This window comes from Apus apus, chromosome 4, assembly GCF_020740795.1.
Source record: "Apus apus isolate bApuApu2 chromosome 4, bApuApu2.pri.cur, whole genome shotgun sequence".
Taxonomy (NCBI): domain Eukaryota; kingdom Metazoa; phylum Chordata; class Aves; order Apodiformes; family Apodidae; genus Apus; species Apus apus.
This window is the reverse complement of record NC_067285.1, coordinates 85,144,390-85,157,367: the sequence shown is the minus strand read 5'-3', so window position 1 is coordinate 85,157,367 and position 12,978 is coordinate 85,144,390. Positions and strand designations below refer to the sequence as shown.

Below are 12,978 nucleotides of genomic sequence, written 5' to 3'. Positions count from 1 at the left end.
TAGGTAATACTAAAAGACAACATCAATATGAATAACTAGGATGTAAATCCAGCTGAAACCCCTGAAAGTTTGATTGGTGATATAGTACAAACTTAGTCAGGTTTCTCTATGCTATTTTTGTTGCAGTTGAATTTAAATGGATTCCAGAGTCCTTCTCTTCTGAAGCTTTTATATGGCCTTTCTATTTTCAAGTGTCTAAAAGTATCACAAGAGGGATGGTTCCATGGCTTTTATAAAGCCATTTTGTGTAGCTGAAGCCAGAAGTTTTTAAGCCAAAAGAATGTTCTGGGTTATTGTGAGTATCAGTACAACTATATTTCAGGGCATTAGAAAATACTGAAATATGTCTTGATTCTGTACAATTCATGCTTAAATTAAATTCACATTCAAATAAATTATTTTCAGACTGTGCTTCACTTGTTTCAACTTCTGAGTTAGAAGTCATCCTTCTTCACTGGAATGAGACATACAGTGATTAGTAGCTTAAGTGTGCCTCATTCCTCAGCCCTTGAGGCCTGTGGAATCATCCTCTGGCATGGTTGTGGTCTAATTGAGGATTGGTTGCACGTTGAATAGCATTAAGTGGACTATTCTAATCATTACTTATTGTTTCCTGAACTGAAGCAACAATGTCTTGAAAGAAGCCATGAGACATTGCAGAACTATGTTTTGTCTTCATTACTACCTTCAACCTATGATTAAAAAAAATCAGATTCTTGATCTGGGAAAAGTTGCTAATCCCTTGTTTTCAACAACTGCATGTAGCTGAAGAATATTTCCTGAATAGAATTACTAGAATGCATGTTATGCTTGGATTTTCAAATGTAAATTGAAAGTTAAATGAACATGGAAATAGTTTAGATAAAGAACTTGTAGTATGGTCAGTATTACAGAAATTATAGCAGGTATTTTAGAGGGTTAAGTATTATTAGGAACAAGTTAAGGCAAATATCTCTCTCAGTTAGTGAAATATGACCCTCTCCTAAGGGGCCAGTAAAGAATTTCTTGTGTTTTAATCATCATCCCCCAGCCAAAAAACTTCCTAAAAAGAAATTTAAAAAGAGAATAAAAATACCATAGACTCTTCTCATTTTTCTATGAATGATAAAGTGAACCAGAGGTTTTTAAAGTTTGTATGATAATCTATCCACATTTTAGTTAACAGTGAACTGAGAACAGATTCAAATGGGTGAATATTTTGTTTTCTAGTTTATCTTGCTCATGTGTTATTAAGCAACTGTCCTACTTGACAAATTGTCTTTAAAACCTTTTTGAACCTTCTTTTTTTTTAATCTACAATGACCAAGGAAATATGTTACTACACTTTTTTTTTTTTTTTGCCACAGGTGAATGTATTTGTACTGTACAGATTGCGATATGCAGTTTTAGATATAAACACTTCCTTTTTCGAACTTGAAAGGTTTAGTTCATAGATGTACCTTTGTGGCTTTCTGAGGTATCCACACATCTGCTATTTTCCTTGACAACACCAATTACAGATGCTGCTATCACCATGGGAATGGTACTCCTGAATGAAGCTGCTACCTCCAAAGGGGATGTTGGAAAAAGGAGAAGTAAGTTATCTAGTAAACTAAGACAATGGTTGGACAATTAGAAGACATTGAGAAGTTACAAATTAATATCTGGTTAAGTTTTAGGAAACAATTTTTAATTAATTTAAACCAATTTTTACCTTTTGTGGGGTGGAGGAGAGTATAAAAATTCTGTTGATAAAGCTGCACTCACATGAAGTTGTAACAGTACAAAAATGTTTTAACCGTACTCAGCCATGATAGAGCTTGACACAGTATCTCCACTATGTAGCACTTGGTAAATACTTTTTGGCTTTTGAGTTGTAATGGAAGTCAGTGTCAGAAAGAACGAGAGTTTAAAAAAATTGTTTTCCAAATTAATGTAGGCATTTAAGATGTGTAAGATGACAACATCCAAAGGAGTGTGAAAATTCTTTTACTTGGTACACTTTGCCAGTGCCATGTCTCCAGAGGAAGGTAGGAGCCCAACAACAGACGAAGGCCAGAATGTAACCTATTCTGTAATGTCTAAAGGTTCTTGGCCTGAAGTTTTATGGGGTTTTTTTTAATAATTTTGTAATAATTTAGAATATTTGCAAGTTTTTTTTGGCAATGAATTGCATAAGCACACAACGTGGAGGTATTTCATCCGTACATAAATTTCCTAACCGATATGTCAAACAAACTTATATTAAGTGTGACATAGGTTCAAGTAAATACGCCCATCTGCCCTTGTACCTTTTATAACGTTTTTTTCATATCCCCTGCCTCTTACTATTTTTCTTGTAGAACACATTGAAGACCTTTGAAAGATACCAAATTTCCTACGCTGCTTGCACTTTCTTTCTAGATCTGTTATTTAGCTTCTCTGTAATGCACGATATTGCCGATAGGGCTGGTGAACTATTTTCTAGTAAAGCATTCTATAATTTTCATAATACCTAGTCGAATGTTGGCTAGAGATCTCTAACTTGTAGTGATTTCGGGGTCTCCTTCAATGATGTACAGTTTAATTCTGAATCTCTTACCGTTTCTAGCTTTAATACTAATGTCAACAGTGACATGAGTTTAATTGGAATATGGTGGCTATGTGACAGAATTCAAAGGGTTGTGATTAACGGAGCAGGGTTGAGTTGGAGGCCAGTAACCAGGGGTGTCCCCCAGGGGTCAATACTGGGTCTGGTCTTGTTCAACATACTCACCGATGACCTGGATGAGGGGACAGAGTGTATCCTCAGCAAGTTCGCTGATGATACGAAGCTGGGAGGATTGGCTGATCTTAGATCATGATTGAGATCTGTGCCCGGGAACAAGAACACAGCAAAATAACAGTGGGCTGCAGTACAAATTCAGGCTCTTTTCTGCTTGTGGCAATTATGTGAATCCTTTCCATGTACCTGCCTTGCACTGTTCATGCTTTGTGATTTATTCATCCGTGCTTTGAAATCATATTTGTGAGTGGTGATTTCTTTATAGTGAAGTGTGTTGATAAGATTTGTACCTGGCTAGTTTTCTCAAAATAACTGCAGAAGTTTTATATTTCAATTGACATATGTCAGTTTCCACACAGCCAGTTTTAATGAAAAAATGCATCATTGTCAGTTTCCCTGGCTTCATGGTTGCTCATCCTTCACTCAAAGCCAGCATACTTTTGAAGCATGAATATTGCTATTAAATAGCAAAGGTTTGGCTAAAGTATGAGCAGTATAAGAAGAAAGCTTTTAAAATCAAAGCAACTCACTAGAGCCAAAACATTATCTAACATAGATGAGTTGCATCTCAATTACATGCATCAGCTTGTATCATGTTGCCTTTTTTAAAATTTATTAACATACAATTGAGCAAGCTATCATGATCAAAAAGGCTTTATGCTATTATTATGCAGGGTGCCAACTGGTGTTCCAGATTTTATTTGTTAATTTAGGCATTTACTTTGCTAATTTATTCTATGCCTGAAAAGGCTCAAAGTGCTTGCATCTGGATGTGTTCAAAAGGTCCGTCTCATTGTTATTTATCTTCAAAACCTAAAGATTTATATTGCTATCAAATTAAGACTAAAAAATGATTTGTCTATCAGTCTTGAAACTTGCAACAGTGAAGTATTTTAGTGACTAAGGCCTAGACAAAGTAGTTAACTGAACTACCTTTGCTGTTACTTCTGCCTTAGATGGTTGACTACAGAGAACATGATTCTGTTAGTCAATGAGTATTTTTTAAATTGTTTGTTTTTTCATTTTGTTGTTTCAGATTTGTTTGTTTTGTTGTTGTTTCTTCTGAAAAGAACAAGCAAATTCCTGAACTAACCTTCTTGATATGTATCATTTACAGAGTTATTAAATCCATTATCAGCAGCAAGGTGTTTGCATCCACATGCATTTGAGTTGCAAATTGCTGTTCTTTTTCCTTGAAAATACACTCACACTTATAATTGCTGTTTTCTTAATAACCATAAGTATTATTTCCATGTATCAGAAGATAGTGGACATCAGTAATCAGGGCTGTAACATTTTTGTACTTAACTGTGTCAAAATTCTCCATAAATGATTGATATAAATAATGTTCTTTGTAGATGTTCTAGTTTTAAATCTTTTATGTGATAATAAAAATGTTCCTTTCTTTCCAGTAATATGCTTGGTAGGCCTGGGTCTGGTGGTCTTTTTCTTCAGCTTCCTGTTGTCGATATTTCGCTCCAAATACCATGGCTACCCATACAGGTAATCTCTCATTAAATTCTTATCTTAGAGGTTTTGATAGCTTTGTATAAATTTAAGAATAGCTCTCAGGGAAACAGTCTTTAATTTTTACCCCTGAAGCCTAGGGGAGCTGGAAGAAGCAGGAAGAATGGTGATTAATTCAAGCAAACCAAAAAGGACTGGAAAGCTAATGTTGTTAACATAACTGTTACTGCAGATCATTTAAATGTGTCTGAGCACAGACCTGTAGCATACACTGTGTCACATGAAAAATGCAAAAACCCCATGTACTTCAGTTTATAAACCTTTATTAAGTATTTATTTGTGTGTCTTTATAACTAAGATGTACATAAGACAAGGCACATAACCACCCAAGCAGTGTATAGTGCTAAGCTATGATTTTTCACTGAAAATACCCTCTTTTTTTTGACCGCTCCATCAGAAAGAGTGAGTTAAAGTCTTTCATAATTTTATGTATAGCTGTCAATTAAACAATTAAAATTTGTATAACAAGCAGAATATACAGTTCTTGCCTTTTGTAGGTGAATACTTTGAGCTGGGAGGTCACCTACAGAGTTCTGATTCACATCTTCTTGTTGATCTATTATTTTTTCAGTAGCCTGTCAGGAACAGAAGGCCCATAGCATTTTCTTGTGATCCTGGTGCCATTTTCAGAGGTACATGAAAACACTTAGGTAGAAGAAAAGGAAAGCTGCAATTAAGCAAATCTTCAGTGATATGGTAATGATAGACGAGGCTACTGAAATAAAAGCACTGACATTTCCTAAGTCATCAAGTTTATGAGACAAAATGGAGACCTGTTGATTTTTCTCTCCCAAAGCTTTATTTTGCAGGATGGCTAAATATATTTAATAAGGAAGAGTCCTTTTCCTGTTACTCTCTTCTCCAGTATTAGCAATTATGTTCCATTGGCTTCTAATCCTACTTCAAACTGTGCTCTTCTCTCCATTGCTTCAGTCTTTGCTCCTTTTAATCTTTTCTTTCCTGTAGAGATATATATATACACACATATGTATATAAATATGTGTTTATAGTTGACATAGTCTTAACATGCTGTACTAGGCTTTACAATAAAGATAGTATACGTGAGTGCTGTTTTCTTCCCTCTAGTTGGCACCAGTGCATTTAAAAAAATATTAGATTTTCCTTATTGCCAGTGAAATTTGTTTATATAAACTAGGAGACTAATTCTTCACAGAATATTAGTCTATATGACTATTCTATGTATGGAAAAACAAGTGGGTGACTTGTGTGACAAAGTAGGTACAGTAACAATTTGCTGAAAGATCTGGCATGATGAAATGTCAACTCTATATATGTAAGGAAAACATTAGTACAACAGATTAGGAAAGTAATATTTTGACATAGAAAACAAAAGAACTGTAACTTTTAGTGTTCAATTTTTTTCACAGCCACTGTTAAAGAATCATTGAGGGATTACTTCTGCATTTTTTCTCAGATATTTCTTAGTGTTGATTTCTATGACTACATTTTGTGATCAGTGCAGCAACCAGATTTATGTTGTGTTCTAGTAAGGATTAATCCTTGTAAAGCCAGTTTGAGCTAATACATTTTTTTTCCCTGTTGGTTTTAACTGTTAGTCTTTAGAACAATTTTCTTATTTACTGAGCTTAGTCTCTTCATGCAGATTAATTGTCATTAACTTCAGGTCATCTCAGATTACTTTTAGCATTTAATAACATTATACTCAAAACAAGGAAACTCTTTCCCTTGCAATATGCACAGAAAGCATGCTCTTGATTTTTACTCATTTCTACTAAGAGGTCTGTAAAGGGCCCAAAAGGATCATATTTCAAGATTTCATAAGTATGGTGTCAGTAGTCTGCCTTCTGAGATAGTCTGTAGAGCCTATCAGCATCCTCTCTGGAGTCTACCTTCTAGCTTGACTGACTTCAGATGAAAAACAGGATCCAGTTTTACTATGTGTGAGGTATTCTTTCTTCCCATTAAGTGCTTAAATGTTATTGCAGTCCTAATTGCTCAGATCTACTACATATCTTGTACTATCATGTAATGTAGGGGTTTTCCCTCTTTTCTTGCTGTAAATTTTGGGTGGTACGGATTTATTTTGTAATTATTTTTTTTTTCCTCAAAATTGAGCCTGCATTTAGTGAAACATGAGACATACTTTCTTTGTGGTGTCTAGCAGAAGTTGGAGCCCATGTAGATTTTGTACTCCTCTTAGTATCCAAGCTAAGAATAAAATACATCAAGAATCAGCAGCAGGGGGGAGAGAAAGAAAACTTCTGAATTCTATTAGAAGTTTAATTTTAAGAAGTTTAGTTTCATATGCAGTGTAAGGAAAAGAAGTGCACCTGTTAGTATGTTAAAGCAGGTGACTAAACACACAAAAGAAATCCAAGATAGTGCTAAAGAGAATGATTCATCACAATCCTGTTGAAGTGAGATAGTGCTGCTTCATTGTGTTTCTATGAAGAAATTATTAAATCCATAAACCAAATTCTGTCTTAAGAAGTTAAGTAGATTCAACTTGACAGTTTACCAATGAGTAACACACATCAATCATATTCATAAAAGAATGAACCCTGTGGATGCAGAAGTACATGGAAAGTATTTAATAGCTAGCTAAGTGTTATCCAGTTTTCTTTGGTTTTTTTTTATAATGTTACTGCTTCAGCCGAATTAAGTGAGATCTTACAGTCTTACTTGGACTGTCCTAGATTCTTCATGTTTTCATGGAAATAAATTAATATTCAATCTTAAATCCTCACTTAATGCAGAATTACTGGAAACCATCACGAGAATTGATCCTTTGCTTTGCTATTATCAGATTTCATTTGCTAGTTTCCCAAATGTATAATTTATCTGGTCCTTTCCAGTGTGAAATCTTTCAGGTAGATCTTTGGGTAGCTCTGACCCCATTTTCTGTTGCTTTTTTTAAAATTAACATACTACTGGTTCTTGACACTTCAGTGATCTCAACCACGTCATCTTCATGACAAATCCATAGTGTTTCTTAAGAGAAGCCTCTTTGGTTCATGTGCGTAGTTCTTGTGAGTTCTAATGAAGTGAACATGCAAAACACTAAGGAGGACCAAGTATATAAACTCCTTTATTTTCTCTTTCCCCCTTTAATTTAATACTCTGCATTTTAACTTCAGTCATATAAGCTGATATACATTAATGCTTTTTACTGAATTCCTTAGTATCTTCCTAGGAATTTCATGTCCCATTAATTGATTCCAGTGTAGATATGTATTAAAATGTTGAATATGTCTTTTTACTTTCACTGGTTGTAGGTTTCACCTTGAAACTATCAGTCTTTATGTGATAAATTGTCCTCAGGCTAGTAAAGCTTTGCCTACTAACAACAATGCCTACTAATGATGTGTCAGAAAAAAGAAAGAATGTTTATGTTGATGTGCCTAAAGCAACAGTTAAAGAAAAGTGCAATTGTTTTAATGCCATGTGCATGATCTCAAGCACCAACTTCACTGTCCAACTTGAAAAAAAAAAGTCAAATATACTAAATTGTTTGTGTTCTCTGGCACTGAACAATGAATTAAGGCCTCTGTGAAGCAGCATGAATCCATAAAAAGTGAAACAATAACACAACCTGCTGTGTATCCTCTTTCTCTCAATTGACCTCCATGTAGTGAAGATAAATCAAAACCAGAATTGGATAAACGTAAAGCAAGAGTAAAAAAATAGAGAAGGACTTACTTCGTTTGCTAATGTGCATACAGAAAAGTGCTGGGAATGCAGTTATTTCTTGGACCATTGTCATTGTTAATTTCTGTGACAGAAAAGTTTCCAGTGGAGTGCTTCATAAGAGCACAGGTCTATAGGTATGCTCTTTAGAAGGCATCTATGTAGGAAGGGAGAGTAATGTTTTGGTTACTTTTTTTTTCATCCACTTCAGACATTTTCCAGTTAAGTTTTTTGATTCTTCTTTCCACAGAATTTTCTTCTTGAAGGTCAGGGTTGGGGGGGAAAAAAAAAATGGTTTAGTTAAAAAGCTAGCTAGTAAAATACCCTTATAAAATAAAGTGTTGGAATTGCAGAGATGATGCAAAATGGAGATCATCATAAAGTTACTTGCTGAATGAACAAAATCGTGACAGATGAACTAGCCTGTAAAAAATCTCTTTGCTAGAGCCATTTTTGCCATGACAGGGCTTTTTCATGCCTGTACCAACCCACGTTTTTTGTGGGAACTAGATGAAATTTTTCATTTTGCTAAAACTTTCATTTTAATTGCTGTCATTAACTGCTGAAAGATAATGCGATAATTTTATTTTACACTGTTGAACATTTTTGCCTTTATAATGCCTTCTGGGTAAGACAAGATTGTTGATATAGCTGAGAGAGTCTTTTTTGGAAGATTTCTCACCCCGGTATTTGAAGTGAGTAAGTAATACATTAAGTATCAGACACTCAGTGATTGAGCAATAAAATTTCATCGTATCTACACAGAATTTTATCTGTCAATTTATATGCTTGGGAATGACAGAAAGACTATTCTTAACTGCAAGACAGAAGCATGAACTGGCAAAGATAGCTTTGCTCGTCAGGAGAGAGTGTGGAGAGCTCTCTGGAAACCTCCCTTTAGGCAGTTTCAGTCCAAAATCGCATAGAATATTAAAAGAACAAGGAAGGACAAAAGAGAAGACATCAGTACACCAGCACAGTATTGCATTATTGGGAATGGAAATACTTGTACCACTGGTTTCTTCAAGAGGACAGATAGACAAAAGTCTTATCCACTGTTTACTGAGGTTAAAAAAGTTTCTTGGTTACTTTTTTTTTTTTTGGCTTTGGCTGAAGTTTATTAACTGCCCTGAGTTGTCTTTTCTGCTTTGTTTTCTGGATGAAATTTTTAGCACAATTTCGTTATTGTTGATACTTCCAGTTGTCCTTTCAAGTCTTATTTTTTATCATTTGCTGTTGTTTTAATCTGAATTTAAATTAAATGAATACCTAAACATTAAAAGTTTTCAAGTTAGTTTTAATTAAATAGCTTTTTAAAGAATTTTTGCTACCTACTGTTAAGCATTTAATTATAATATTATCCTTTATAGCCATTGTATTTGGCTATTATTTAAAAGCATAAAGTGAAGACTTTTTATTTAAACCATAGAAAACAATCAGCCTTCTAAACTGTGCATTGGTGGAATAGAAAATACATATTCCATATTGACTAGCAGAGAAAATTAACTAAGCTGCAGGAAGGCATGATAAATAAAAAAGCCTTATTTTCATCAAAAAAGCATACATGTTAAATCAGACATGAAGTATTTGTTCATTACTTAGAGAAAAACAGTGCAACAAGAACAAGACAAATTGAAAGATGCCCCAGAGCTTGAAAAATTCCTCAGATTCCCTATCAACTATATAACAAAAGTCTACCTTCCTTGTAATTAAATTAGTTTTGGTAAAGAAATAATGTATAATACTGAGCAATTTAAATCCATGTGAATAAAATTGAATGGTTATTTCTTGGATTATACTGGCAACTAGAACAAATAGTATTTGCAGACATATAAAATCAAATTTATTAATAAATGTGAGCACTACTAACAACTGTTCAGATGTTCCATGTTGATTTCATGCATAATTCAACTGATTTACCTAAAGTTTATGAAGTGGTAAATCTACTTCCTATAAAAACTAAGATTCGTATTCAGATCTATAGTGCTTAGCAAAATAGGCTACTTTCTTCAAGACGGCAGAAATCAGGATTATTTTAAAAGACAGGAAAACAGTAACACAGAGTTGTCAAAACAAACCATCTTATATTTAGTATTTTCCATACTACTTCTCTTAATGTGGCCAGACACCGTGTTCTTCAGTAAAGAAGCTGCCCATTGAAATGAAAGGCAAAGCAGCAGTCTCCTCTGTCTGTCTAAACCATGCAACAGCACACTGAATTGCTGAATATCCACAGATCTCCACATTCCTCTCTATGTGAAATGTCCATGTTCAGTGCTGCTTTCTAGTTCTTCAAGGAATGGGAGATTGAATTCCAGGTGTCTAGCCCCATAGCAGATCTCTTAAGTGTGTGATGCTTCCCGAGGCAGACAGTTTGTGCGCTCTTCTGTGATTAGAAGCTTCCTTCTGTGATTTACCACCATTAAGAATGCCTCTTACTGCTTCTGTGGCTTTCTTGTAAGTCTTATAGTTTACCATTCACTCCTACCTATTCTACCTGTTACCAGCTAGTTAATGTCTGGAAGGGCACAGTTTGATCAGCCTTTCCTGTTCTGCTTTCCCCTGCTTTGCATAAGGGGTCATGGTCTCTTTTTTGTTTTTGCAAATCTACCCCAACAGATGTTACCCAATTTGTTAGCCTAGATTTTTCAGAAAAAATCTGCCCCTCCTGTCCCCTCCTATTGGGCTATTTTAGGATTTTTTTTTTTTAGAGTTTTTTCTTTTTGTGGTTTTCCACATTAGGCTTTTTCCTTTATCATGTATCTAGCTTCTTAAGCTGGTTTTATAACTTCCATATAACTTTCAGTTGTTCACCTTATCCATATTCTTTCTCATGTCTCTTAGCTGCTAAAGAAGAAAAGTAAGGTAGAAAATAAGGACCAAGAGCTATGGTAGTACCATATTTATCCAAATGACACTGCCATATTTGTATTTCTTTATGGTTATATAATTCAGTCTTCTACCCATCCTGAGCCTATGAATGCTACCTGTCTGATTATTGTAATCTTCAGCCCTTCCCACTCTACCCTCCAAACTTTTTAATTACCAGTATTTCTTTCGCTTCTCCTCTCAGTTCCTTTCCCATAAATGGCCTCAAACACCTAGCCCAGATCTGGGTTATCTTTTTAGTCTCACATGCTCAGCATTCTCTTACTTTGTGCTCAGCACCCAGCAATTCACCTCTTTGTGCAATTGTTCTTGCCAGCTTTTCCCTTTCAATAATCACTTCACCCTCCAGCACCCAGCCAGTTGCCATCTGTTTTGCATTGATTTGTATGTCTTGCCTAATAAGCTTGTCAGCTTTTTGCAGCAGGGAACATCTTTGTACTGATACAGTCATTTAAGCTTGTGGCACTTGTATTTATGTTTTATAATGATTAATTAATTATGCCATGAATGGAAAACTGATGAAATTACTACAGTGGATATGCTAGAGCACACGGTGTATCTGTGAAGGGAAGAAAGATCTTCCATGCAAAGCTAGAGGCAGTGAAGAAACCCCTCCATTCACTAGTTAATTGCCTTTGTCTTTTTACAATTAACTCCATCTATAGTCATGCCCAAGTCTTCCTGTGTTCCCACTTCCCTATTTATGAGATATATGTTCTTTGGTAAAGTAGTTAGAAAGGTATGATGAACAATATATTCTACTTTTAAAAATACCAAGTTTTGTTCCAGGGGTAAAGAAACAGCAATATCATCTGAAACTTCATTTATTAAAACATTAAGAATTTAAGAATAAAGTAAACCTACAGAACCTTGCCAAGTCCTCTGTACCCTCCCCACCATGGGACCACTTCAACAGTAAAAGTAGAATGTTATAAATAAATCTGAAACGTCCTGGGAGAGGTAGTTCTCACTTTTAAGTAGTAAGAGCAGATGCAGAACTTGATTAAAAGAGACCATATGTTTGAAGTGCATTTAATATATATATATTTTTTAATAGTAAAATTGAACTTTCAGTCACGCAAGTTTTATATCTTTTATCTTTGTTTAGTAATTAGTAAATGGGATATAAAAACTTACTAGACACATGTCAAATGTCTTTTCAAATTCATGTTTTTAAGTCTTTGTTTATTATTTTCAAATAATTGTGTTGCTCTTTTATATGCATTTTTCAGTATTTAATCATATTTTCTTTCTTTTCAGCTTCTTAATTAAATGAAGTCAAGAGAGATTCATTTAGAGCTACTTACCATGAAGATAATCTGCCCACCAATGTTACATGTATTCAAGAATCTTTTGTTAGTTCATCTGTTTTTGTGATAATTTATATAGTATCCTGATAGAAAAATTAGTCCAGTTTTATGCAATGAATATGTAATTTATAGAAACATACAGTAAACACCTCATTTGAAAGTGCTAAAAAGTTATGAATATAGTGTGGTCAAGAATTTAAATAAATGTCATTATTGTGGGCTTCTGTTTCAGGTTTCCTTATTAACTTTAGTTCATGAACCCTTGAATGAAATCCCATTAAATGAAAGGGTGTATTTCACCTGAAGTTTGTTACAAGGTTTTGAGATGTGTTTTAGAACTGAACAAAATATCATCAGTTCTTCAGTTACTGTTAAGAGGAATAACAGCATGGAAACTATAATTTAATGACTACATGGCACCTTTTCACCAGTTTCCTGTCAAACAGTATATGCATATACTGTTTCTGATCTCCTCAGTGTTAAGCAACTAATATAAAATTGTATTCTACATATTTTCATCCTGAATTTCTTATTTTCATGGCTAAGCAATTTTCAGAGTATATACCTTGCCAGTTCATCTCTTTTTCATGCCAAAGGATGTAATTTGAAATGTTTTGTGGAATCTTGAAGACAAGAAGGCTTAGATCAGTCAGAACTCAGATCCTTTTAAGCTGACTCTGGAGTGGCAAAATGGGAGGATGGGGGGCAACAATATTTTGTACCATTTTTCAATGTTCACCCAGCTTTGTGAGCAACTTATATAGGAATTTGTAATTCCATATAAAAATGCCATTTTTGTTGCTGCGCACATCTCATTATATTAATTGCTCATAAACCTTT

At 34.4% G+C, this 12,978-nt stretch overlaps 1 protein-coding gene across 2 annotated transcripts in view; it reads left to right on the top strand.

Annotated features, from left to right (window-relative positions):
- TUSC3 (tumor suppressor candidate 3) overlaps window positions 1-12,358 on the top strand; it is a 111,107-nt gene extending 98,749 nt beyond the window's left edge. Inside the window, exons 8-11 of one of the 2 annotated variants that reach the window (XM_051618353.1) lie at window positions 1,500-1,574; window positions 4,156-4,246; window positions 4,842-4,902; window positions 12,089-12,358. In XM_051618353.1, the coding sequence (XP_051474313.1) occupies window positions 1,500-1,574; window positions 4,156-4,246; window positions 4,842-4,869 (194 nt within the window). In that variant the 3' untranslated portion in view covers window positions 4,870-4,902; window positions 12,089-12,358. The remainder of the gene's footprint in view (window positions 1-1,499; window positions 1,575-4,155; window positions 4,247-4,841; window positions 4,903-12,088) is intronic. The other variant, XM_051618354.1, reaches the window with a different exon arrangement.
- Window positions 12,359-12,978: the final 620 nt, after the last annotated feature.